Below are 27,150 nucleotides of genomic sequence, written 5' to 3'. Positions count from 1 at the left end.
TTCTAAATATACTAGAATTTAAACATATGGTTTAAACCTTCTGTTAAGAAAATTCTAGCTTTTAGAAAAAAGAATGGAAGAAAATCTTTGTAACCTTAGGAGTTCTTAGATTCAAGAGTTCTTAGGTTCAAAACCAAAAGTATGACTCGTAAAAGGAAATCTGATAAATGTGGTAAACCAATGGCAAAATGAAAAATTTCTGCTCTGAGAAACATACTCTTAGGATGAAAATATATGCTAGAGGATAGAATAAAATATTTGTAAATATAGATTTCACAAAGAACTTGTGCCCAAAGTACATAAAGTCCTCTCAAAAGTCTTCAGTAAGAAAACAGCTAAAATTTAAAAAAGTTTCAAAAATGTTTTGGGCACACAAGTCATCAAAAAACAAAACAAAACAGTACAGATGGCAACTAAACCCATGAAAAGTCACTCAGCATCCTTCATCACTGGAGAAATACAAATTAAAGCTGCAATGAGATGCCTCTATACACCTGTTGGAATGGATAAAGTAACAACAACAAAAAACCTTACAGACAATACTAAGTTTTGGCTAGGATGTGGAGTAATTGGAACTCTCATATGTTGCCTGTGGGAAAGCAAAATGGTACAGCCACTTTGGAAAACAATTCGTCAGTTTCTTATAAAGTTACACCTACATTTATCACATAAACTAGCAATCCTCCTCCTGTTTGTCCAAGGAAACTAAAAACTTAAATTTAGATAAAAGCTTTAATGCAAATGTTTACAGCAGCTTTATTCATAATTGCCAACATCTGGAAACATCCCAAATACCTTTTAATAGATGAATAAACAAACTGTAGATTATCAGTACGATGGAATACTACTCAGGAAAAAAAAGGGTCAAACTATTGATACAGGCATACAGGCAACAACATGGCTGAATCTTAAGGACATTATGTATTTACATATGCTTACAAAAGAAAGCACAAACAAAGGCCTATGTATGGCATGATTCTATTTATGTGACCTAGAAAAGGCATGACTATAGGGATGGAGAACAGATTAGTTGTTGCCAGGTAGGGTAAAAGGGGTGAAAGATATGAAGGGGTTGACTCCAGAGGAGCCAACAAGGGAATTTTTTCCGTGATGTAACTGTTTTGTATCTGGATTGTGGAGGTTTTCACATGATTCAGTGCACTTGTCAAGATTCATAGAACATTTCACCAAAAATAGTGATTTTACTGTATAAATTAAAAAAATAAATTTTTATTAAAGAGTAAGATTTCCAGTGATCTTGTCATTGGCTCATCAGTTAAAGTTCCCCTAGTACTGTCAGATGCTGGGCTACAGGGTGCAATGGAGCCTCAAAAGACACAGGGAGAAGCTGGTCTGTGCATATAGACCAGCCTTAGATCATGATGTCATTGTTGTGCTTCTGACACTCAGTCTGTTGCTGATGCTAGTGGCTTGGCTCCAGGTAGAGAGCTGCAGCACCCAGTGGATTATGTTACACTGTACTGCCTGTGGCTTCTGTTCTCTGACAGAGCAGGAGGCTAAGACTGAGAATCTGTTCACAAAGTCGAACTAAGCAGAGGGTGGCCTAATCCTGGCCTCTTTTGGGCCATTTGTTTTCATTATCTGGGGACAGTTTCTCAGTCTTCTCTATGTCCCATAATCCTTGTTTGCTTTTCTCTGTTTGTGCTGGGAGGCAGAATAATGTAATGGTAACTGACCAGGCTTTAGTGTCAGGCTGGTCTTGGTTTGAATCCTGGAACAAAAGCAGTGATTTTGGGCAAGATCTCTAAAATGGTAACAGTAAAACTACTTACCTCATGGGGTGGCTGAAGAATTAAATGATAAAAAGCACGGGCAGCAAATAGCCCAACACCTAACACAATGAGCATGCAATATGTGGTAGCTATTATTATAGTCATCTTGATTTTAGTCCTATCACACTGTACATAATGACCTATTTACATGTTGGTCATGTGTCTAGGCCAGGAACTGGATGAGGCTCTATGTCTTGTTGATTTTTGTGTCTCCAGTGACTAGCCTAGTGATCGCTGAATGTCAGGTGAATGGATGGATAAGTTGGCAAGTAGACACTAGGATAGGGATGCTGAAAGCCCTTGTCCTCATGGTGTATTGGCTTCATCATCATCAGAAAGCACCCCAGAAGTACCTCCTGTCTCAGGGAACTTCAAAGGTGTAAGCCACTCTTCTAGCCTTCTTTTCTCACGTCATCCTCCAGGTGCAGAAATGAGGTGGGATGAGGCAGTGGGTACTGCTCACAGCCTGGCTGGACAGCTCAGAACCTCCAGCAGCTCCTCCCCCACTGCTTCAAGCATAGCTACCTTTGCTTCATCAGTTCCTACCCACCTCCCTGCACTCATACAGGGATATGGGTACAGGTACAGGACTGGGGATAGGAATTGTTCAGGTGTGTCTTCAGTCACAGCTACTGCATTAGGGGGTTAGCTCTCTGTCATCTAGGGACTCCCAGCAATAACAGTTATTAGGCTCCTCAACTATTCAGAGCTTTGCTTTCAGTGACTGAATCAAAATATAGTCAGTTATCTTGATATCTGGATAAATACTAGGCCCAAGGAATGCAGATGTCAGCCTTATATGAGCAAGGAATAATGTTGGGGCTCTGCTCTTGGTCCTTCTTGGTTTACATTCCTATCAGGGTGAATGTGAAGGTGACTTTTGAGGACATTGTGTTTATTAGGATTATAGCAGGAAAATAGATCTTTTCTCAAAAGATTAGACTTATGGACAAGACTAAATAGGAAGGAAATAATAGGGATAAGGGTTAGTTCCTCCTCTTAGGACTCCAAATCCAACCATGTTCATGCAGAATGAGGTGGACTGAGTTTAATGGACACATGAAAAAGACATAGGGCTTTTAAGTAATGCAAGTTCATTCTTGCAACCCAAGAATATGATGTGGCCACAAAAGCTAATGTAATCAGGCTGCATTAACAGAGGTGTAGATTACAGGACAGAGGAGGTGAGTGAGACTCGTACTGTCTGTGCAGCTGATCTGGCTATAGATAGGGTCTTTAGTACTGACAGTCACACTTTAGCATGGACATTTGCAACCTGTAATGTCAATGGTGGGCAGTCAGGATGATGAGGCGACTTAGGATTGGGTGTGTAAATAAAGGTGCTGTTCAGGGACCCCAGGATATGCCTAAGTAGGGAGTTGGTTATGTCCACTTATGTTCAATAGGAAAGAATTTGCTGAGACGCAAGACCTCCATATCCTACAAGGGGACACTCCCCTGGCCACATACTGCCTTATATTAGTCCCCTGGTGGCAGATGAGGTAGTTGGAGTGAGGATGTGGGCTTGAGAACCTTCACCCCTCCATTGGTTCTTTCTGTGGATGGGCCATGGCTCATTCTGTGACTGAAGGCCATTGCCATTCTTTTCTGTGGAGCTCTGAATCTTTGTCTAGAATCAACTTTCTGATCCAAGTGCAAAGGACTGGGCGGTGCAGCATTGACTGCCTAGGAGTTGATTGTTCATTCTGTGGACATCTAGAGAATTGGCTATTTCTATTACTATCAACTCTGCTTTCCTGTTTTTATTTTGTCTATTTTACTTCAAATCAGCCTTTCTGCCAAGATATACAAAAATAAATATTAAACAGCCCTTCCTATAAAGAAAGAAGCGAAAAGTGCTGGTTTCAAGTTTTAAAATTGTTGTGTCTTTATCTAAATCCCAACCTGCCCTCACCACAATAGACATTTTCTATATCTTTAGGGTCTATATCTATAGACCTTTTCTTTATCTTTTTATTAAATCATAGCTATGTACATTGATGCAATCATGGGGCACCATGCACTGGTTTTATAGACCATTTGACATATATATATATTTTTTTTTATTGTTGGGGATTCATTGAGGGTACAATAGGCCAGGTTACACTGATTGCAATTGTTAGGTAAAGTCCCTCTTGCAATCATGTCTTGCCCCCATAAAGTGTGACACACACCAAGGCCCCACCCTCCTCCCTCCTTCCCACTTTCTGTTTCCCCCCCATAACCATAATTGTCATTAATTGTCCTCATATCAAAATTGAGTACATAGGATTCATACTTCTCCATTCTTGTGATGCTTTACTAAGAATAATGTCTTCCGCGTCCATGCAGGTTAATATGAAGGATGTAAAGTCTCCATTTTTTTTAATGGCTGAATAGTATTCCATGGTATACATATACCACAGCTTGTTAATCCATTCCTGGGTTGGTGGGCATTTAGGCTGTTTCCACATTTTGGCGATTGTAAATTGAGCTGCAATAAACAGTCTAGTACAAGTGTCCTTATGATAAAAGGATTTTTTTCCTTCTGGGTAGATGCCCAGTAATGGGATTATAGGATCAAATGGGAGGTCTAGCTTGAGTGCTTTGAGGTTTCTCCATACTTCCTTCTGGAAAGGTTGTACTAGTTTGCAGTCCCACCAGCAGTGTAAAAGTGTTCCCTTCTCTCCACATCCATGCCAGCATCTGCAGTTTTGAGATTTTGTGATGTGGGCCATTCTCAGGGTTAGATGATATCTCAGGGTTGTTTTGATTTGCATTTCTCTAATATATAGAGATGATGAACATTTTTTCATGTGTTTGTTAGCCATTCGTCTGTTGTCTTTAGAGAAAGTTCTATTCATGTCTCTTGCCCATTGATATAAGGGATTGTTGGCTTTTTTCATCTGGATTAATTTGAGTTCTCTATAGATCCTAGTTATCAAGCTTTTTTCTGATTGAAAATATGCAAATATCCTTTCCCATTGTGTAGGTTGTCTCTTTGCTTTGGTTATTGTCTCCTTAGCTGTACAGAAGCTTTTCAGTTTAATGAAGTCCCATTTGTTTATTTTTGTTGTTGTTGCAATTGCCATGGCAGTCTTCTTCATGAAGTCTTTCCCCAGGCCAATATCTTCCAGTGTTTTTCCTATGCTTTCTTGGAGGATTTTTATTGTTTCATGCCTTAAGTTTAAGTCCTTTATCCATCTTGAATCAATTTTTGTGAGTGGGGAAAGGTGTGGGTCCAGTTTCAGTCTTTTACATGTAGACATCCAGTTCTCCCAATACCATTTATTGAATAGGGAGTCTTTTCCCCAAGGTATGTTCTTGTTTGGTTTATCAAAGATTAGGTGGTTGTAAAATGTTAGTTTCATTTCTTGGTTTTCAATTCTATTCCAAGTGTCTATGTCTCTGTTTTTGTGCCAGTACCATGCTGTCTTGAGCGCTATGGCTTTGTAGTACAGACTAAAATCTGGTATGCTGATGCCCCCAGCTTTATTTTTGTTACAGAGAACTGCCTTAGATATATGGGTTTTTTTCCGGTTCCATACAAAACGCAGAATTATTTTTTCCAAATCTTGAAAGTACGATGTTGGTATTTTGATAGGAATGGCATTGAATAGGTAGATTGCTTTGGGAAGTATAGACATTTTAACAATGTTAATTCTTCCCATCCATGAGCATGGTATGTTCTTCCATTTGTTAATATCCTCTGCTATTTCCTTTCTGAGGATTTCATAGTTTTATTTATAGAGGTCCTTCACCTCCTTCGTTAGGTATACTCCTAGGTATTTCATTTTCTTTGAAACTATGGTGAAGGGAGTTGTGTCCTTAATTAGCTTCTCATCTTGACTGTTATTGGTGTATACAAAGGCTACTGAATTGTGGACATTGATTTTATATCCTGAAACATTACTGTATTTTTTGATGACTTCTAGGAGTCTTGTGGTTGAGTCTTTGGGGTTCTCTAAGTATAAGATCCTGTCGTCAGCAAAGAGGGAGAGTTTGACCTCTTCTGCTCCCATTTGGATTCCCTTTATTTCCTTGTCTTGCCTAATTGTATTGGCTAGAACTTCCAGCACTACGTTGAATAGTAAAGGTGACAGAGGACAACCTTGTCTGGTTCCAGTTCTAAGAGGAAAAGCTTTGAGTTTTACTCCATTCAGTAAAATATTGGCTGTGGGTTTGTCATAGATAGCTTCAATCAGTTTTAGAAATGTGCCACCTATGCCTATACTCTTCAGTGTTCTAATTAGCAAAGGATGCTGGATTTTATCAAATGCTTTTTCTGCATCTATTGAGACGATCATGTGATCTTTATTTTTGCCTCTGTTAATATGATGGATAACGTTTATAGACTTGCGTATGTTAAACCAGCCTTGCATCCCTGGGATGAAGCCTACTTGATCATGATGAATGACTTTTTTGATGATAAGCTGTAATCTATTGGCTAGGATTTTGTTGAGAATTTTTGCGTCTATATTCATGAGTGAGAATGGTCTGAAATTCTCCTTTTTGTTTGGGTCTTTTCCTGGTTTTGGTACCAGGGCGATGTTTGCTTCATAGAATGTGTTGGGGAAGATTCCTTCTTCCTCAATTTTTTGGAATAATTTCTGCAGTACAGGAATAAGCTCTTCCTTGAAGGTTTGATAGAATTCTGGAGTGAAGCCATCTGGACCAGGGCATTTTTTGGTTGGAAGCTTTTTTATTGTTTCTTTGATCTCAGTGCTTGAAATTGGTCTGTTCAGGAGCTCTATTTCTTCCTGGCTGAGTCTAGGGAGAGGGTGTGATTCCAAATATTGATCCATTTCTTTCACATTGTCAAATTTCTGGGCATAGAGTTTCTGGTAATATTCAGAGATGATCTCTTGTATCTCTGTGGGATCAGTTGTTATTTCCCCTTTATCATTTCTGATTGAGGTTACTAGAGATTTTACTTTTCTATTCCTCATTAGTCTGGCCAATGGTTTATCTATTTTATTTATTTTTTCAAAAAACCAACTCCTTGTTTCATTAATTTCCTCAATGATTCTTTTGTTTTCAATTTCATTGATCTCTGATTTGATTTTGGATATTTCTTTTCTTCTACTGAGTTTAGGCTTAGATTGTTCTTCTTTTTCCAATTCCATAAGATCTCTTGTGAGATTGTTGATGTGCTCTTTTTCTGTTTTTTGAATGTAGGCATCTAAAGAGATGAATTTTCCTCTCAAAACTGCTCTTTCAGTATCCCACAGGTTTTTATAGCTTGTGTCTTCATTGTTGTTATGCTCAAGGAAGTTAATGATTTCCTGTTTTATTTCTTCCTGCACCCATCTGTTGTTCAACAGAAGATGGTTTAATTTCCATGCCTTTGTGTGGGGTTGAGCATTTTTGTTAGAGTTGAGTTCCACCTTTAGTGCCTTATGGTCAGAGAAAATACAAGGTAAAATTTCAATTCTTTTGATTCTGTTGATATTTGTTTTGTGTCCCAGGATGTGATCAATTTTGAGAATGTTCCATGGGGTGATGAGAAGAATGTATATTCTTTATCTTTGGGATGGAGTGTTCTATATGCGTCTATCAAGCACAGTTGTTCTAGGCTCTCATTTAAGTCTCTTATATCCTTGTTTAATTTCTGTTTAGAGGATCTGTCCAGCTCTGTAAGAGGAGTGTTAAGGTCCCCTGTTATTATGGTATTATCAGATATCATATTGCTCAGACTGAGTAAGGTCTGTTTCAAGAATCTGGGAGCATTTAAATTGGGTGCATAGATATTTAGAATTGAAATGTCTTCTTGTTGTATTTTTCCCTTGACCAATATAAAGTGACCATCTTTGTCTTTTTTGACTTTAGTTGCTTTAAATCCACATGTATCTGAAAATAAGATTGCAACTCCTCTTTTCTTCTGAATTCCATGTGCCTGAAAATTTGTCTTCCAACCTTTAACTCGGAGCTTTAATTTGTCTTTTGAAGCCAGGTGTGTTTCTTGCAGACAGCAAATGGATGGCTTGTGTTTTTTAATCCAGTCAACCAATCTATGTCTCTTCAGTGGGGAATTCAAGCCATTAACATTTATTGAGATAATTGATAAGTGTGGTAATATTCTATTCGTCTTATTTTGTGAGAGTCCATTGCTTAGTTTTATCTTTTGCGTCAGTGTGGAGGTTAGGTTCTGTCCTTTAATTTCTGAGTTCTTACTTGCTGCTGATCTATTGTGGTGGTCAGTGTGCAGAAGAGGTTGAAGTATTTCCTGTTGAGCTGGTCTTGTTGTGGCGAATTTCCTCAATGTTTGTGTATCCATAAATGATTTGATTTCTCCGTGAATTTTGAAGCTTAGCTTAGCATGTTACAGAATTCTGGGCTGGAAATTGTTCTGTTTAAGTAGATTAAAGGTAGATGACCATTGTCTTCTTGCTTGGAAAGTTTCATTAGAGAAGTCTGCGGTCACTCTGATGGATTTGCCCCTGTAGGTCAACTGGCGCTTACTCCTGGCAGCTTGCAGAATCTTTTCTTTTGTCTTGACTTTGGACAGATTCATCACAATGTGTCTTGGAGAAGCTCGGTTAGAGTTGAGGCGACCTTGGGTCCAATATCCCTCTGAAAGCAGTGTGTCAGGATCTTAGGTGATCTTTGGGAAATTTTCTATTTTAATATTCTCTAGTATGGCTTCCATTCCTCTGGGGCATTCTTCTTCCCCTTCTGGAATTCCTATAACTCGTATGTTGGAACGCTTCATAAAGTCCCATAATTCTGACAGTGAACATTCTGCTTTCTCTCCCTTCTTTTCTGCCTCTTTTACTATCTGAGTTATCTCAAAAACTTTGTCTTCTACCTCTGAAATTCTTTCTTCTGCATGGTGTAACCTGTTGCTGATACTTTCCATTGCATCTTTAAGTTCCCTGATTGAGTGTTTCATTTCCTTCAGCTCTGCTATATCCTTTTCATATTCTTCATATCGTTCATCTCTTATTTGATTCTGTTTTTGAATTTCCTTTTGGTTATTTTCCACTTTATTAGCAGTTTCCTTCATTGTTTCCATCATTTCTTTCATTGTTTTCATCATGTGTATTCTAAATTCCCTTTCTGTCATTCCTAACATTTCTGTATAGGTGGAATCCTCTGCAGTAGCTACCTCATGGTCCCTTGGCGGGGTTGTTCTGGACTGGTTCTTCATGTTGCCTGGAGTTTTCTGCTGATTCTTCCTCATGAGTGATTTCTTTTATCTGTTTCCTTGCCCTAATTTTCCTTTCACCTCCTCTTGCTCTTTAAGTTCTCGTGCCTGTGGACTAAGGGTTACAGGACCAGAAGGGTGAGAAGGTTGAAGAGCAAAAAAGGGATGAAAGAAAGGAGGACTGAGTGATTAAAAAAAAAAAAAGAAAAGAGAAAGGAGAGGGTGTGGGTAAAAGGAATATTGACAAAAAGAAGAGAGGGACAGAAAGAGGGAGACAGAGCAATATAGGTGTAAAGTAGGGTACTTTGATACAACCTTAAAAAAAAACAAACACCTTCTGGGGATGCCCAGTTCGGTGGTTCCCTTGAGGTCAGCAGCTATTTGCTAACCTGATCAGACACAGTACCCCACCTCCACCAAGTAGAGAGGAAAGACAAAAATGCTATAAATCAAACCAATACAAGCAAACAGAAAACTTTATGGGGTAGAATTGGCTGGAAAAACCAAATAATAGCGGTAGAAACACTAACAAAAATGAAGTTCTAATTATTGGAATAGGCAGCAATGGGAAATTATAATTAAACTAGAAAAATTGAGAAAGAAAAAGGATCTGTATGGAAAAGGTTGAACTTAAAAAACAAAACAACAATCAACAACATCAAAATAAACAAAAAAAACAACCAAACCAAAAAAAAAAAAAAAAAAGCACAACCAAAAACAAAGCAGTATGTATATGTTATTGAATATTGTCTGGGCAACATGTGGTCTTCTGGCGTATGAGATGTTTATCACAGTTCTGATACGACTGGAGGCTGCTAGTTTCTCAAACCCCAGCAGGTAGACACCCTAAATCTCTCTTCAGCCCACTTAAAAGGCACTTTGCACTTGTTCACTTGCTGAGCTGAAGCTTTCCCAGGGAAGTGCTTGTTGCTGGAATCACTGCTGAAGTGGCTATCCACTTACCCTGTGTGCCAAAACTGGTCTCCCTCTGCCCCCGAGGGTTAGGGCTGCAAGGCGGCTCAGACCCTGCCCTTAGGCTACTTGGTCGCTGGGTTACCAACTCCCACCCAATTCCAGCTCTGTGACCCTGAGGGTGGAGCTTGCCGGGGCAGATCGCTCACAATGGCTGCCTGTGACCCAGAGACAAACACTCTTAGCTCCGTCTGGCTCAGCGGCTCAGACTGGGGCCCTAGACAAAGGCCAAAGTTCTCCGCACTCCCGCTCAGGCTCTTGCCAAGGCATTTCAGCTGAGTGCCAAGTCCAAAGACACCAAAACAGTTCACAGGTAAGGCCTTTCTGGTTTGCAGTCTTGCTGCTACTGAACTTACAGTTGCGGGCGGGTTTAGACGGATTGAACACACGCGACCACTTGCCGGTTTTCCACTGTTTTAGTCCTCCTCTTGGGGTCCAGAAGTCTCTCGCTGACTCCCTGTATCCTCTTAGGGGTGATGATAGGCAGATCCCACCAGCCAGAGATGCCTGGAGTCCTATCTCCCCAGACTCACGGTGCCCAGATGCAAGGAAGCTGTTACTTGGCTGCCATCTTGCTCCGCCTCTACTACTATGTGGTTTTTTTAAACTGTTCGGTTACAGGATAGCCAATATGAAGAGATGCAAATGTTTCCTCCCAGCTTTTGCCTTAGCCCCCATCGCTATCAGGATACCGATTCCATAGTCGCAGCGAGAGAGCAGAGCACAGATGCAACTTCCCCATTTGACATATTTTAATCACACTGGTTAACATAGCCATCTTTTAAAAAAACCTTACTTTGGAAATTTTAAGTGTGTACAGTAGGCGGAAGGATATAATCAACCTCGTGTGCCCACTGTCAGTTTCAAGAGTGACTGACTCCTGGCCAATCTTTTGCCCTCTGTAGCCTCTTCTTTTCCCTGTTTTATTTGGAAGCAAATCCACAAGAAGCTTCTAACATGGTGTATCAACTCAGCTGTGCAGCTAACATCTCTATTCTGTTTCAGATAATTGCCTTTGATGAGTTAAGGACGGATTTTAAAAGCCCCATTGACAAGTGCAACCCCGTTCATGCAGTAAGTAGTAGGTGCTGGTGATGGGGGGGTGGCGTCACCACAGGATTTATTTGAATGAGTAGAATGAGTAAAGAAAACGCTTGCCCCCACTGTCCCTCTTTGGAGGAGTTGCCTCATTCTTGAGGCCTGCTGAGAGCTTAAGATACCTTGCAAGTCAAGTGTGACCATGCCAGTAACCCGGGGGAAGGGTCTGCTGTGCTGTTGCTTCTGAATCCTCAAGGCCTGGTGATCATGTGTTTTGGCTGCTTGTCCTTAAACAAGGAGAGAGGCCCCACATTGGCCAACATGCTTGCAGGCACATGAGTATTGTGAGTGGTCTGCATGCTCCATGTGGGCACCAGGTGTCTCAGATAAAGACTTGGCAGATGGAGACTTTGTGCTGTCTTATTTTTGGGGAAACAGGGTAGAAAGATATGCTGGGCTGGAAGGGAAGCTGAGCCCATGCTGTTTGCTGGAAAGTTCTTTTAAGAGCAGATGACTATGACAAGGTAGACAGAAGAAAGTCAGAAACTGCTGAGAAAAGCCACTGTGTAAGCTCATGAGAGCTGTGCACCCAGAAGGAGACTCTGGCGGGTTCTGCCTCTTCTCTTGGGGCTGATTGTAGAGGCTTCTGGTGCTCTTTCAGCAGAATCCTCTAACCTCCCTTTCCTTTCTTTCCTGTGCATCCTGATAGAGGGAGCGGCTGAGGAACATTGAGCGCATCTGCTTCCTTCTGCGAAAGGTCAGCGTGGTGGCTTCGTGGCAGAGGATGGTGGCTCACACGGCAGTGGGTGGGCACACAGGAGAAGAGGCTGGTGGGACCTAGTGTGGGCTCCAGTCCTGTCTACCAGAAAGGCAAATTGTGGCAGGGGAGAGGGAGGTGGGAGCAAGCCATCAATTCTTTGGAAACCTTCAGAGGTAAGAGGAGGTAATTAAAAAGGGGTGGCCATCAATCAGAGTGTCATCATGGCCCTGGATATTTGCAAGCGCCCTTTGATTGGAGTTGAAGTCTCTTTATCTTTGCACAATGATTGATGGCATCTCCAGCTGCTGTTGCCTTGTAGCCTTTGTTCCTGTCTGGTGCTGGGCTTAGGAATGCTCCCTCCTGACCTTGGGAAGTTTTTAACTGGATGCCAGGTTTCCTTTGAGCTTTTGGTCTGTTATTCAGCTGTGCAGTTTGATTGGCAGGATCATTGGGAGTGTCAGAATGGTGGGAATAGGAGGTGTTATTAAAGGGGGAGCCATGCCACTCAGATTGTTGCTCTGAATGGACAAGCAGTAGGTCACAGCTTCCCCAGTCTCGTCTGGGAAGCATCTGTCTGCACATGCAACTCCAGCTTGGTGTCTAGCACAGTTTTGTGACACAGATGGGGGCTCCTGTGGCAGAGAGACTGGTCTACCTTTTTTGGGAAAATGTGTGCTTTCTGCTGCAAGATATAGAGAATAGCACCTTGCAGATAAAATAAGCAATGTTCCTGGCTTTGAGCCAAAGGACACCCCTAACCTCTCTACAGACTGGACTCCAAGCCAGAGGCAAGCCGCTTGTCAATCCAAAAGGAGTTTTTGAACCTTATATAAGTGAATAGAACAGAAATCAAATGTTATGCTAGCATTGATAAGAAGGAGAAAAAACATTTTGCAAGCTTTTGAAGTTTTTTCTGTATTTTGATAATGATACCTTTCGTTGGGAGAGAGAAGAAGCTAGTTACATGTATTTTTCTAGCTAATTACTTGTTCTTTAATGTCTTCTAAGAAACTCAGCATGTTAGAACTCTGTATCTTCATATGACACAGCAGGGGAGTATGCTCAGTTTGCTTTTAGGTGTTATCCAAGGAATAAAAATGATTAAGAAATACAAATTCATAAATTTGTAAATTATTTTCCAAGGTATCTTGGATACTCATAACCTGCTCCAGCCAGCACTTCTAGTGTAGTCCCTGGTTTGTTCTTTAAGATTGACATATACATAAGTGGCATAGAATGGATTGAGACAAAACCAGTTTTGTCTTTTAAACTTCAAAAGAGTTTTTTTCTTCCATCCTGAATATACCATCTTGTACTGTATGGCAGAGCAATGTTCTATATCCAGCACATTTTAGCCTTGCTCATCCTTCTGTACTGCTTGACCATTGGCTCTGGCCAGGTAGCAGGCAATGGTCAAGGTCCTGCAGCCCCATCCTTACAGCCCTAGGCCTTTCAAAGATCAGAGCCAAGAGTATAAAAATAAGCACAGCATGCAACAATTAGCACACTGCTTGCAAATTTGCATATAATTTACTTAAGTTTGTTCCCCTCCACCCCACCCACTGCAGTTTTTGGCCGGGGCTGAGTTTGAACCCACTACCTCGGGGCCGGCGCCCTACTCCTTTGAGTCACAGGTGCCGCCCTTAAGCCCTTAAGTTTCTTTTTTTTGAGACAGACTCTCACTCTGTTGCCCCAGGCTATAGCTCACAGCAAGCTCAAACTCTTGGGCTCAAGAGATCCTCTTGCCTCAGGCTCCCAACTAGCTGAGACTATAGGTGCTCTCCACAATGCCTGGCTAGTTTTTCTATTTTTTAATAGGTTTTCTCAGGCTGGTCTGGAACTCCTGAGCCAAGCAATCCACCCACCTTGGCCTCCCAGTGTGTTAGGATTACAGGCATGAGCCATTGGCTTGCCTGGATAAGTTTCTATAGACAGTAGACTGAGGCATTTTACTCCAGGAAATACTGTATTCCAAGTACATTTTCCTGCTTTTTGCCCTTTTCCTATCTGTGCTCCTTCCTCCATAACTGTGTGTGATCACACCTTCTGCAGCCTGACAGTTTCTAGCTCCTGTGGAGTGCTGACTGGGGCAGCCAGCACCCCTGCACTAACAAGCCGTGTGCCCACGGCTTTGTTTCTGGAATGTTTCCTCTACTCCAGTCCTCTTGCCATAAGCAAGTCTACTTTTAACACTTGGCCATTAGTTCCTCTGTGTGCCCTTGATACCAGAGATCATTTTTGGTGATGTCAATGTGATTTTTTTATGAATGTAATTTCAAATTGTAGGTGCTTCTGACAGGCCCTTGACGTTTTGCTGTAGCTCACATGTTCTTTAGCTTCATTTAGTAACTCCGTATTCTCACCGAGGCATTTAGGTACTAGGCAGCCAGGTCTGTCTCCTCTCACTGCAATGCCAGTTCCAGAAGTCAGTGACTTTGTTCTGTGCTCTGTCATGGCTAGTGACACAGAATGCAAAAGCGTTTGTAGCCTGTGGAAGGTGGTGAATAAATATGAAGTGAATGAATGAGTGCTGATTCTTTGGCATTTCTATAATCTAAATCATTCTTTTTGGGAACACAGGAATAGCCAATAATCTTTCTTTTTTTTTCATTTCAGTAGTGTCCATGTCATAGCACAAAATTGACCTTTTTTACATTTACTACTTATTTAAGATTTGTATTTTAAAATCAAATTTAACTCAATTTGTATTCATTAGTCACACAGAAGATCTCTAACCTACACTTTTTTCCATCCCATTCCTTGCATTTGTGCTTATGCCGTCTGTCTTTTTAGAGCAGAGGTACTCAACCTGTGGGTTTTTTTTTTTTTTTTATGTAGAGACAGAGTCTCACTGTACAGCCCTCGGTAGAGTGCCGTGGCGTCACATGGCTCACAGCAACCTCTAACTCTTGGGCTTACGCGATTCTCTTGCCTCAGCCTCCCGAGCAGCTGGGACTACAGGCACCCGCCACAATGCCCAGCTATTTTTTGGTTGCAGTTTGGCCGGGGCTGGGTTTGAACCCGCCACCCTCGGTATATGGGGCTGGCGCCCTGCTCACTGAGCCACAGGCGCCGCCAGTTTTTTTTTTTTTTTTTTGTAGAGACAGAGTCTCACTGTACTGCCCTCCGGTAGAGTGCTGTGGCGTCACACGGCTCACAGCAACCTCTAACTCTTGGGCTTACGCGATTCTCTTGCCTCAGCCTCCCGAGCAGCTGGGACTACAGGCGCCCGCCACAACGCCCGGCTATTTTTTTGTTGCAGTTTGGCCGGGGCCGGGTTTGAACCCGCCACCCTTGGCATATGGGGCCGGCGCCCTACCCACTGAGCCACAGGCGCCGCCCCCAACCTGTGGGTTTTTAACAATGAAAATACATTACAGCATTAGAAGGTTGACAACCACTGTCTTAGAGCCTGTATTTTAACCCTTGTAACATCTGCTCTTAGCCAATTCTGGATCCTTCCGAATTGGAAGGTGGTAGTGAAGATACAAACTTCTCTTACTTCTAAATCTTGCCTCTGCCCTTATTTTTAGCTGCATAACCCACAGTGTTTGCCTCAGGGGGACAATAAAGTAGTAATAAAAGATTGTTATTATGTATAATATAATATAATTAACATAATATAAAGTAATAATAAAAGATAATAAAAAGTATTCCACTCATAGATTTGTTGTGAGCATTAAATGAGATAACATGTGTGCACTTGGCTATTGGTGCTCAATACATATTAAATGTTATTATTATCATTCTAACCCTTAGTTATTACTAAAACCCTTTCTTTTTTTTTGAGACAAACTCTCCATTTGTCACCCTCAGTAGAGTGCTGTGATATCAGAGCTCAGAGCAACCTCCAACTGCTGGGCTTAGGCAATTCTCTTGCCTCAGCCTCCCAAGTAGCTGGGACAACAGGTGCCCACCACAGTGCTAGGCTATTTTTTTGTTGCAATTGTCATTGCTGTTTAGCAGGCCCAGGCCGGGTTCGAACCTGCCAGCTTCGGTGTTTGTGTCCGGCATTCTAACCACTGTGCTATGGGCCCCTAAACCCCTTTCTAATATCCCAAAATAAACACTTGATGCTGAGTCAGGTTGAAATAATCCTTGGCTGATGGTACCCCACCCCCCTTAGTGTCCCCTCATGCTTTCTTAGGTAACTGCCATTTGAGATTTGAGCAGTGTCACAAAGTGGACCAGTGTGGGCCTTCCCCATCTCTCTGCCCACCTCTTTCATTTTGGCTGGGCTTCTGAGTTCAGATTTCCAAGCTGTGAGCACATGTTGGGGTTGGTAGAGAGGGTTGACAGGTCTAGTTAATATTACCACCTTCTGGGAACTGTACCTTCCAAGAAATTTCTTGGAACTAGCCTCCTGAACAGCCCAGAATGTGATGTATCTCAGCAGCTGATTGTTGTTAAACCACCTCCTTGGCTTTCTCTGGAGAAAGGAAGGGATTTTCAAAGTGGATCCATTTTTAGCTCTGTAATTATCAGAAAATGTGTTCTTTGGGTAATTGTCTGAACTGCAGGATTCTTTTTTTTTTGTAAACATAAATATAATTTTATTTATTATTATTATTAAATCATAGATGTGTACATTAATGCGATCATGGTGCACCATACACTGGTTCTATAAACAGTTTGACACAGTTTCATCATACTGGTTAACATAGCCTTCCTGGCATTTTCTTAGTTATTGCATTAAGATATTTATATTCTACATTTACTAAGTTTCACATGTACCCTTGTAAGATGCACCACAGGTGAAATCCCATCAATCACCCTCTCCCCTCCCTCCATTCCCTCTCCCTATTCCCCATATTCTTAGGTTATAATTGGGTTATAGCTTTCATATGAAAGCCTTAAATTAGTTTCATAGTAGGGGTGAGTACATTGGATACTTTTTCTTCCATTCTTGAGATACTTTACTAAGAAGAATATGTTCCAGCTCCATCCATGTAAACATGAAAGAGGTAAAGTCTCCATCTTTCTTTAAGGCTGCATAATAGTCCATAGTGTACATATGCCACAATTTGTTAATCCATTCATGGATAGATGGGCACTTGGGCTTTTTCCATGACTTAGCAATTATGAATTGGGCTGCAATAAACATTCTGGTACAAATATCTTTGTTATAATGTGATTTTTGGTCTTCTGGGTATACACCTAGTAGAGGAATTATAGGATTGAATGGCAGATCTATTTTTAGATCTCTAAGTGTTCTCCAAATATCTTTCCAAAAGGAATGTATTAATTTGCATTCCCACCAGCAGTGTAGAAGTGATCCCCTTTCTCCACATCCACACCCACATCTCTGGTCTTGGGACTTTGTGATTTGGGCTAATCTTACTGGAGTTAGATGGTAGTTTTGATTTGCATTTCTCTGATGATTAAAGATGGTGAGCATTTTTTCATATGTCTGTAGGCCGTGTGCCTGTCTTCTTCAGAGAAGTTTCTCTTCAACTTGCCCAGCCTGCGATGGGATCACTTGTTCTTTTCTTGCTTATACGTTTGAGTTCTCTGTGGATTCTGGTTATTAAACCTTTGTCAGAGACATAACCTGCAAATATCTTCTCCCATTTTGAGGGCTGTCTGCTTGCTTTATTTACCGTGTTCTTGGCTGTGCTGAACTGCAGGATTCTTGTGTTGGCTTATGCTCATGATTCATTTTTTTGTGGCAAGAGCCACTTGCTTCCCAACAGTGAGGCATGTTGGGGGCTCTGTGGGGTTACTATAAAGTATGGGTTTGGGAGCAGGAAGCATCGTGGATGGCAGAGGTTGGTTTAATGGCCACTTGAAGTTCTAGGAAATGAAATGTGAGCCAGGCAGTTGGTGTGAGAATAAAGAGAATGTTGCTCCTTCAGTGGAGTTTGTCACACCTGGGGGGCTATGCAATGTTTACATTCCTTAGACCAACTTAGACAAGCATATGTCCGGGTGATTTTAAGTTAGAATGAGCCTGCCTGAGGATGGGTGGGGACTTAATTGCATAGTTTGAGATGTCCTCTCCGGTTTGCCAATTCTTTGATTCTCTGATTCATGTCCTAATGTTCCCAAGAGAATGTCCAGCCCCACTGAAGGCTTGCCAACATTTGTGGATATAGAAATTTCTGTGGATGGATAATTTTCCTTTTTCCATTGAGCATGCTGATTGAGATGTGGTGGAAGAAGATGCATGGACAGGTTTGGGAGGGGGGAGGATGTTGAGTTCATTAGGAAGGCAGGTGGGAGGGGGCAGGTGTTTCAGGTTTGATACTGGGAATAAAGAAGGGGTCATGAGACCACAGGAAGGGATTCCACTAGTGGTCACCTGTTACGCCTCTCCCTCTGTGAAGCTTCTCAGAGCCACACCTCTGTCTTAGGGAGAAGTCATGGTGTGACACGAAGCTGTGAGTAGCAGCCTGAATCAATTGCAGAAATTCAACGAAGTGGTTCTGAAAGCAGGGGTTAGAGAGGATGGAGAATGGATGTGACCCTTTCAGTGAAAAGTTAGTTTTGTTAAATGAGAAGATTGTGTTACTATTTCTGTTTCTTCACCTTTCTTTTTGTCCAAGACTGGCTACATAATGTGCAAGTGCCAGTGAAAAATGACAGTGTTTGGGTCCATGTTAGAAACTGACAGAGCCTTCAACCAAAGGTGGAGACCTTCTCAGCCCAGGACCCGGTGAACCTGCATAGGTCATACACCCCTGCAGCCTGCTTGCCTGGTATTCATGACATTTGCCAGATGATTTTGCAGTTCCTTCTGCTAGAAGAAGAGTATGTTTCCCTTCCCCGCTGATGTTTAGGTCTGCCATGTGATGGGATTTGTCCATTGGAATGAGAGCAGCCATGTGAGCGTGAGAGGAGGCTGTAAGAGTCATTGGGTGTTTCTGCTCTCCTTCCTGAAATTCTGTCATTGGCAAGGTCAACCCAAGGGTACAGGGAGGATGCGAGGCTTGGGGGAGGCTAACCTGAGCCCACCTAGAGCTCAGAGTCAAGCCTGCTATATATGGTGACTTATTAGATATGTGAGCAAGTATAAATAATTGTTTTATGGCACTAAATTTTGGAGTGATTTGTTATGTAACATCATTATGGGCATAGGTAATATGCCCATATAAAAGCAGCATAATCATATGCATAGTCATATGCTGCTTTTATAAGGGGGGGGAACCTTTCTTCTTAAAATGATGTTATTCTTTGTCAGAGTTCAACCATTTGCTGACTCTATAGATTTACAAATAGATGGTTAATGCTTTGTCCCAATTTCTATGATGTAAGAAAGGGCTACTCAGTTCATTTATATTCTAGAATGTAGAGAAAATCCATGTTTAAAGATTCACAATATTTGTCGCATGCTAACTACTGGGAAGAACGGTGAAGATAGTGCTTCTTCTCTAATTACTGCCACTCCCTGCCATAGGGGATTGACTTGATTTCAAGTCTTTTTAACTGTTATTACACTTTTTCCTGCAGGGCTCTGGAGGAAATGGCAAATTTTAATTAAGAGACATAATACAGTGAAAAGGGACACATAAACTCAGAGGCAATTGTGTGGAATGCTTTAAAGAGACCATCCTTGATGCAGAGAAGTTTTCTAGATGAGAATTCTCTGTTGTTTGGGTGATTTCTAAAGTGTGACAATAGTAATGGCCTATTTTAATCCCACAACCACTTCAGGAAATAGTCACTATTAACAGCCTAACTTAACAGATAAGGAAATTATCTCTCTGTTAACAGAGAGGTTAAATAGTATTCCAAAGTCTCATATTTCTTAAGTGGTAGAGTTGCGATTTGAAAGCAAAATCTATCTGAACAGAGCATACATTTTCAATCACCACATTATATGGGAAATTGTTGGGTTTTTTTTGGAACATGCTCCTTAAGGGCCACCACTACAGTTAAAAGGCTCAGCTATTTTAAAGGGAGGATGCAAATACGGAAAGCCACACAGGGACTTGGGGGGGCCCTATCACATGTGTATGCTTGGCTCACCATTGGTGGGCCCAGTGGATCCTTTCAAGGCTCTTTTCTAATTCCATTTAAATTCTTGGTTGGGTAGTTAACCCCTGGAGGCAACAGTTGAATACAAGTAAAAATATCTTGGAACAAAACTTGTAACTACCTCAGAAACCGTGTCTCATGTATAATTTATTTTCAGACACTTTCTGTGGCAAACTCCTTGTTAGTCAGAGGGAAAGATGGAACATTTTTCTTGCTGTGTTAATGGTGGTGCTGAACCAGATGCTGGAGGGGGCTGGAGAAAGTGCCCTGTCCTCACTTCACTCCTCTCCCAGAGCTGAAGAAGGCAAAGTGAAGAACTTCACAAACAGATCCCTAGCAAATAGGTGCTGGCTTTTCACTAGAAGCTGAGGAGCTGGTTGGTTCCATTGATTTTGGCTGGACTGGGCCTGAGGGGTGTTCTGGTCTTGGCAGCAGCCTGTTAACTAGTCTTAGTTGGCTTCAGCTGGGGCGTTTTGCTCTGTTCCAATCTTGTCCTCCAGGGAATAACTCAGGCTTGTTCTCGTGGCCTCATAGAAGCAAGAGAATGGTGCATCTCTATTGGCTAAAGAGAGTCACAGGGCCAAGCCTAGGGCCTGAGCAGGAAAGACTAGAAAGTCATAGGGCAGAGGATGTGGATATTCTTCAGTGGACCTTTCTGCCTTGACTATGAAAAATCCTCTGCTGGCATCCTATCAGGAAGCAGCAAACATTGGCACCTGATGGTTTTTTTGTATTTGTCATTGGTGGAGCTGATGGGTTCTAATCTTTTTGCATATCAAAATACTCTGTGGAGATTTTTCAACATATATCTGCATAAGAGCCACTTCCAGAAGTTCTGCTGCAAGTAGTTCTTGGGAGGGTCCAGTCATTTGTGGTTTGAAAATGCCCCATGGGTGGGCAGGGTGGAGAACCACTCTGGGAAATATTTGGTGACTAGAATGGTTGGTGGGTGAGCTGGTGATTCATAAGCAGCTCTGAAGAATTGGATCTGTGGAAAGAGAGGCCAAAGGGAGAGAAGAACTTCCACCCAGAGAAGCTGACAGTCAGCAGGCAGACGTGGCCAACTGCCTACTCCTTATATGTCCACAGCTTGGTCTATCCTGGCTGTGTATAGAGAGACAATTTCTTGGCCAGACATGTGACAGAAGGTTGGTTTTGAGATAAATGTGGGGCAGGCACAACCAGTTTCACAAAGTAAAGAAGTCTGGCCACTTTCATGGTAGTGAGAATAGAAATCCTGAAGCCATCAGTGACCTTACGATGTGCCTCTGAGAATGGTCATCAAACTGGCTGTGTCCACGTCACACCTGGAGAGATTATAAAACATATAGATTCCTGAAATGAGGATTTTTCCCTTCCCATGGTGATTAATTTTATGTGTCAACTTGGCTAGGCCACAGTGCTTTGTGATCAAAGATTATTCTGGTTGTTTCTGTGTGTGTGTGTTTTTTGGATAAAATATTTGTTTGTTTTTATGTTGTATTTTTTTTAAATTTTTAGGTGCTTTATTTTTTTATAGCATTATTTTTATTTTAAAAAATTAATTAATGAATTTATTTTTTACTTCTGATTAATACAGGGTATTAATTGAAATGAATTAATTATTAATTGAATTAATTATTAATTTCATTTAATTGAAATTAAATGAAATTAATATTTAAAGTAGCGGACTTTGAATAAAGCAGATCGCCCTCCCCAGTGTGGGTGGGCCTCATCCAATCAGCTGGAGGCCTTTACATAGAACAAAAGATGGACTTTCCATGGGCAAGAAGGAATGTTGCCAGCAGATGGCGTTCAGACTTAGCTTGCAACCATGACTTTTCCTTGGGTCTCCCACTTGTCAGGTGGGTCAGCCCACACTCCCTGCAGATTTTGCACTGAGTCTGTACAATTGCACGAGCCTATTTCCTAAAATAAATCTCCCTCTCTGTTTTTCTCTTTACACATACACACACACACACACAGAGTTGGTTCTGTTTCTCTGGAGAGCCCTGACTAACACAACTCTTCCCCCACCCTTAAATCTTGGGAAGTTCAGGCTTGTGGAACTGCTATGAGCTGCATCTTCACAGCAACCCTATGAGTTGGGCAAAACTATCTGTTCACCAGGTGGTATATTCTTTGTTCAAGGTCACTCAGCTTGTACGTCTGGTTCCATACTGTGTTCATCTTTCTTACCCCTTGCTGCTTCTGTTTGGCAGTTATTTTCTATATTTTTACAGAGCTTCTTATCCCTGACCTAGAAGCAAATCTCTGCAGGGTCAGAAAAAAGAGTGATGATCACTCAGTCTCTCCTATTGTCTCTGCAGACTTTGTGGACCAGAAAAAAGAGCTGGTCCACTTATTACATTCTTTGACAAAGCAGATTCTCACAGCCCGACTTTATAAGCTATAAGGATTTACAGACTCTTGGCTGTGAGAAGTCACCAAATCATTGACCATTCTGACAGAAATGATTTGGGTTTTGTAATATCTTTCTCCTCTCTTGAAAGTAATAAAGAACTCCAGCATTGTAGGATATGTGGGAGGCAGGAAATCATGTTGGGATATGCGTTCAGCTGTGAGTAAAAGAGACCTGATATAACTCTTGGTAGAGAAGTTCACGAAACTGGGTGAACCTGTCCAGGCTGGTGGGAAGCTGCAGGAGACTCTGCCCCACAAGGTCATCTAAAGACCCAGGCTACTCCCACCTTTAGAAGTCTGTCATTGTTAGGGCATGTCCTTGTCAGTGTGGTCTTCAAGGAGATCACACCATAACCTACTTTCAAGTAGCAGGATGGAGGAGAGAAGAGGAAAGGGGACATTTCCTTGATGAACATGACTCAGGAGTTGCAAACAATGCTTCCTCTTAAAACACTTAAGATCTTAGGCAAATGGCCACATTTAGTCTTTCTTTTGGGGAACTGTGTGCTCAGTTAAAACTCAGGGATTTTTATTCTCACTTATAAGTGGGAGCTAAGCAGTGTGTGTGCATGGTCAGAGTGACTTAATAGGCATTGGAGACTCAGAAGGAGGAGGGCGTGAGAGGAGTGTGGGATGAAAAATTATCTATTGGGCACATCACTATTCAGGTGATAGGCACATTAAAAGCCTAGACTGTACCCCTATGCAGTTTATCTGTGGTAGCAGAAAAGCACTTGTAGCCTCTGAATCTATGTAAATAATATAAAAAACCCTCAAGGATTTTATGTCAGAGAGAAGGGCATGAACACTGGAGGACAGCTGCAGATCTCTGTCTGATGTCTTCAGAGCAGCCAGTTCAGGGCTCATAGCCGCAGGCAGTAGAGGGGGCCTAGTGGAGAAGTGAGACAAGGTGTCACAGACAAGGTTGTGTGACAGTAGATGATACCTGGACAAGGCTGGGCATGGTGGGGGCTGGAGGGAGCTGAGAAGTCCCAGATATAGACCTGGATGGAAACCAGTGGGTATTGCTCAAAACTTGTTGATTAATTCCACCTACCATGTACATAGTTACATATTATGTGCTGAGGTGTGTATGTTTGTGTTTGTGTGTGAGAGATGTGTCAGTTGGAAAGACATGCTCAGTCCAGCTGAGAGAGATCTTGCTTTTTCTTTGTACTCCTGCCTAAAAGTCCCTCATTAATCCCTAATCACAGAAAACCTTTTATTAAAGTTGCCTATACACATATCTTACACAGTTGTATTCTTATTTATTTATTTATTTTTATTAAATCACAAACACATAGATCATGTATACATTAATGCATTTATGGGGTACAATGTGATGATTTCATATAGAATTAGGAATGCTTACATCACACTGGTTAATATATACCTCATCTTGTTTACTTAATTATTGTGTTAACACATTTATACTCTATACTAATAGATCCAACCTGTACCCTTGCATTATGCACCATAGGTGTGATCCCACCATTCACCCTCCCTCGATCTGACCTCTCCTCTCATTCCCCCTCCTCCCTCCTTTATCCTGGGCCATAGTTGTGATCTAGTCTTCATATGAAAGTGTGAGTGATTGTAAATTGGTTTCATAATAGTACTGAGTACATTGGATATTTTTTTCCATTCGTTTTTTTCTTCCATTCTTGAGATAATTTACTAAGTAGGATATGTTCCAGATCCATCCATGTAAATGTAAAAGAGGTAAAGTCTCCTCTTTTTTAAGGCTGCATAATATTCCATGGTGTACATATACCACAATTTATTAATCCATTCTTGGGTCGATGGACACTTGGGCTTCTTCCGTGACCTGGCTATTATGAATTGAGCTGCAGTGAACAATCTGGTGCAAATATCTTTGTTATAAAGTGGTTTGTAGTCTTTTGGATATACACCTAGTAGAGGAATTGCAGGATCAAATGGTAGGTCTACTTTTAGATCCCTGAGTATTCTCCATACTTCTTTCCAAAAGGGACGTATTGGCTTGCACTCCCACCAGCAGTGCAGAAGTGTTCCCTTTTCTCCATATCCACACCAATCTCTGTAGTTTTGGGATTTTGTTATGTGAGCCACTCTTACTGGAGTTAGATGATATCTCAAAGTGGTTTTGATTTGCATTTCTCTGATGATTCAAGATGATGAGCATTTTTTTCATGTGTCTGTAGGCCATGCGCCTGTCTTCAGAGAAGCTTCTGTTCAAGTCCCTTGCCCACAATGAAATTGGACTACTTGTTCTTTTCTTATTAATAAGTTTGAATTCTCTGTGGATTCTGGTTATCAAACTTTTGTCAGAAGCATAACCTACAAATATCCTGTCCCATTCTGAGGACTGTCTGCTTGCTTTACTTACTGTGTTCTTGGCTGTGCAGAAGCCTTTTAGTTTGATCAGATCCTGGTAATGTATTTTTGGTGTTGCTTCAATTTCCCAGGGGGTCCTTCTCATAAAGTATTTTCCCAGGCCTATAGTTGTATTCTTAAGGGCAGGGATCATGTCCTCCTAATTTTTGTACCTGCTGCATTGCTTAGCATGGGGATGTTAATTGGCTAAATGGATTAGTGAACATGAGACCACCAACCAGACAGTGCAATGTATTATTATTTTCATAATGCGTGAGGTGGAATTTTAACTGCTGAGCATGGGATTGAGGCACGTAGAGGAGACCAAAGAAAGGTCAGTGTGGCAGGTGTGTGTGATGTGCTTTGTCATGTCAGAGCACCCTCCGTGCCCAGTGGGTGAATGCTGAAGATGTAGAATGCTAGTTTGCAACCTTGGCTATACAAGTGGCATCACCCAGGGAGCTTGAAAAATACTGTTTCCTGGGCCCTAGACCAGAGCTTCCTGTTTAGTTGATCTGGAGCAGCCTGGGCATTGGGTTTTTTAAACAGCTGATTCTGCTGGGCTGCCAGGCTTCACTAAGCAGGTGGGGAGGCATTTTCACCCTCTTGTCCCCCAGGGTATGGTTTGGTGAGTCATAATTTTCAAAATGGAACCAGAGTAAAAGCAATGATTTGCCAATGGGCACCCAAATAGATTGAAGGGAGCTGGTCCACCCAGTGGGATGACTTGTTGCATGTAACCCATGAACAACTTGTTTTTTTTAGTGGGAACTTTGCTTCTGGATGTTTTCTTTTCCAAATGTGCTGAGAAATAAAAATTCTGTTTTTCAGCCAGGATGCTTACCTTCTCTGATACTCATTCTTGCCCTTATCCAAACTGCTGAAGAAGCAAGAAACATTTCTGGGTCACGTTTCTAGGCCACAAAATAGGCTAATATTACCAAATCCTAATGGCTTCTTATTGTCTGCACCATTTTCCAGGCTCTGCTTCTCACTCTCTCCAACTCCTACTACCTCTCCCTGAAGTTAAAACTGCTACCAGCCTGTACCTAGGCAGGGGCAATAGAGGAAGCCCTGGGATAAGAATTTGTATAGGCTCTCAGATTGTACTGAATTGGCTTGCATGTTCCAATGTATTGTCTCCCCACAGAAAAGCTGCAATGCTGGGTTATCATGCTGGCTCCACTTGTGACTTATATGGGACTTGTTATTCTTTAAGCAATTTGGGGGCATTGGTCCTCCTCCAGGGAAGAGTTTCACTGGCTGTGATTCCGAAGCCGTTTCTGTGGCATAGCCAATTACACAACACATGGAGTTTTGTTTCATTAGGATAAGACCCAGCATTAGACAAGAAAATGCACTGAATAAGTTAAATGTGCTGTACAAATGCAAAGTGCCATTATTACAAAGGGACAGGAAACCGTACTGTTCCCTTTCTGTATCTGCCAAATGGTCAAAGCAATGATGAAATTCTGGAGGACAATGATCACTGATTATAGCATAGGGAAGTGGGTGGAGAACATGCTGCAAGAACACTCTGCTATTATGGCCTTTTAGTGGTCACATCACTGCTGTTACCATTCAGTGCGTCAGCATAAGGTAGTGCAAGTGCCACTTGTGTCCTGGTGGGAACCAGATAAAGGAGCCACTTAGGCAGGTTCCTGCTGTTGGGAATACATGGTTCAGATTACAACAGCAGGACTACTGATGGAGCCACAAACGATGTATCTTCTGAGAGGGTCTATGTAATCCTGTGCACATGCTGACGTTAATACCTGCCATTGTGGTACTTCAGATGGTTCTGAGAATGGTGATGTCAACTGCTAACAGAAGCCAAGAGTGATGGACACTGGGGTGTTTTGAGTTATTGATAACATGTTTCAAGCACAAATAATATGGGCTTTAAAAAGAAGATGGGCATGGGATGGGAAGTTGGAAGGTATAACAGTTTTCAAAATGTTTATATTCCTTAGCAGACAACACAGTGAGGGCACTAATTTGTATCTTATTCATGATTCAGCACATTGCCTAGAAAACAGCACAGAGCCAGTAATGCTTTGCTGACAGAATGAATGAGTGGAATAAACTCCATGGTGACTGGGTGACTACTGGTGCTTTACGCACAGTGTTTTCATTTATTCTCACCACACTGCGGTGACATGGAGGCAGGGAGGGGTATTCTCTTGCCCAGGTCACTAAGGAAGTGCTGGGTCTGGATTCAAATCTCCTTCTAATCCCTGACCTCTGCCCTTTCTAGTACTTCTTATGTTTCCACGCACTATGGCAGTGTTTTTCAACCTTTTTTTATCTCATGACATACTTGAACCTATTGTTAAACTTGCATGGCACACTCAAATTATGTTAATCAAAAAGAGTAAAAAGAACGAATATACTTTCTGTGCTTTTACAAAAATAATTTAATGATCTTAAAAAATTTTCACAGCACATAAGTTGAAAATCACTGCATTAGGGGTTGAAGACATGCTTCCCTACTTATCCCTGGACACCTCTATACCACTGAGATTTTCAGAGCATACTTGGGCACCATCCCTGACATGCTGGCACTTACCTGTCCATGGTATCCACTATCCACCTGTGTGCATGTGCAACATTACTTCTTGGGTCTGACCACCATCCCTTCTTGACTGATTCTCATTCTCCACATATGGATTTGGGGTATGGGGCCTATTTCAGCCTGTAATAAGATGTACACATAATAGAAGGGT

The 27,150-nt window shown here is 41.7% G+C and overlaps 1 protein-coding gene across 1 annotated transcript in view; it reads left to right on the top strand.

Annotated features, from left to right (window-relative positions):
* The window catches only part of CNIH3 (cornichon family AMPA receptor auxiliary protein 3), a 214,557-nt gene that overhangs the window by 133,487 nt on the left and 53,920 nt on the right, over positions 1–27,150 (top strand). The window contains exons 2-3 of the mRNA XM_053605366.1: positions 10,897–10,965; positions 11,639–11,686. Of these exons, the coding sequence (XP_053461341.1) occupies positions 10,897–10,965; positions 11,639–11,686 (117 nt within the window). The remainder of the gene's footprint in view (positions 1–10,896; positions 10,966–11,638; positions 11,687–27,150) is intronic.

This window comes from Nycticebus coucang, chromosome 10 (genome assembly GCF_027406575.1).
Source record: "Nycticebus coucang isolate mNycCou1 chromosome 10, mNycCou1.pri, whole genome shotgun sequence".
Classification (NCBI taxonomy): Eukaryota; Metazoa; Chordata; class Mammalia; order Primates; family Lorisidae; genus Nycticebus; species Nycticebus coucang.
Note: the sequence above shows the minus strand (reverse complement) of the source record. Positions and strands in the feature narration are given on the sequence as shown.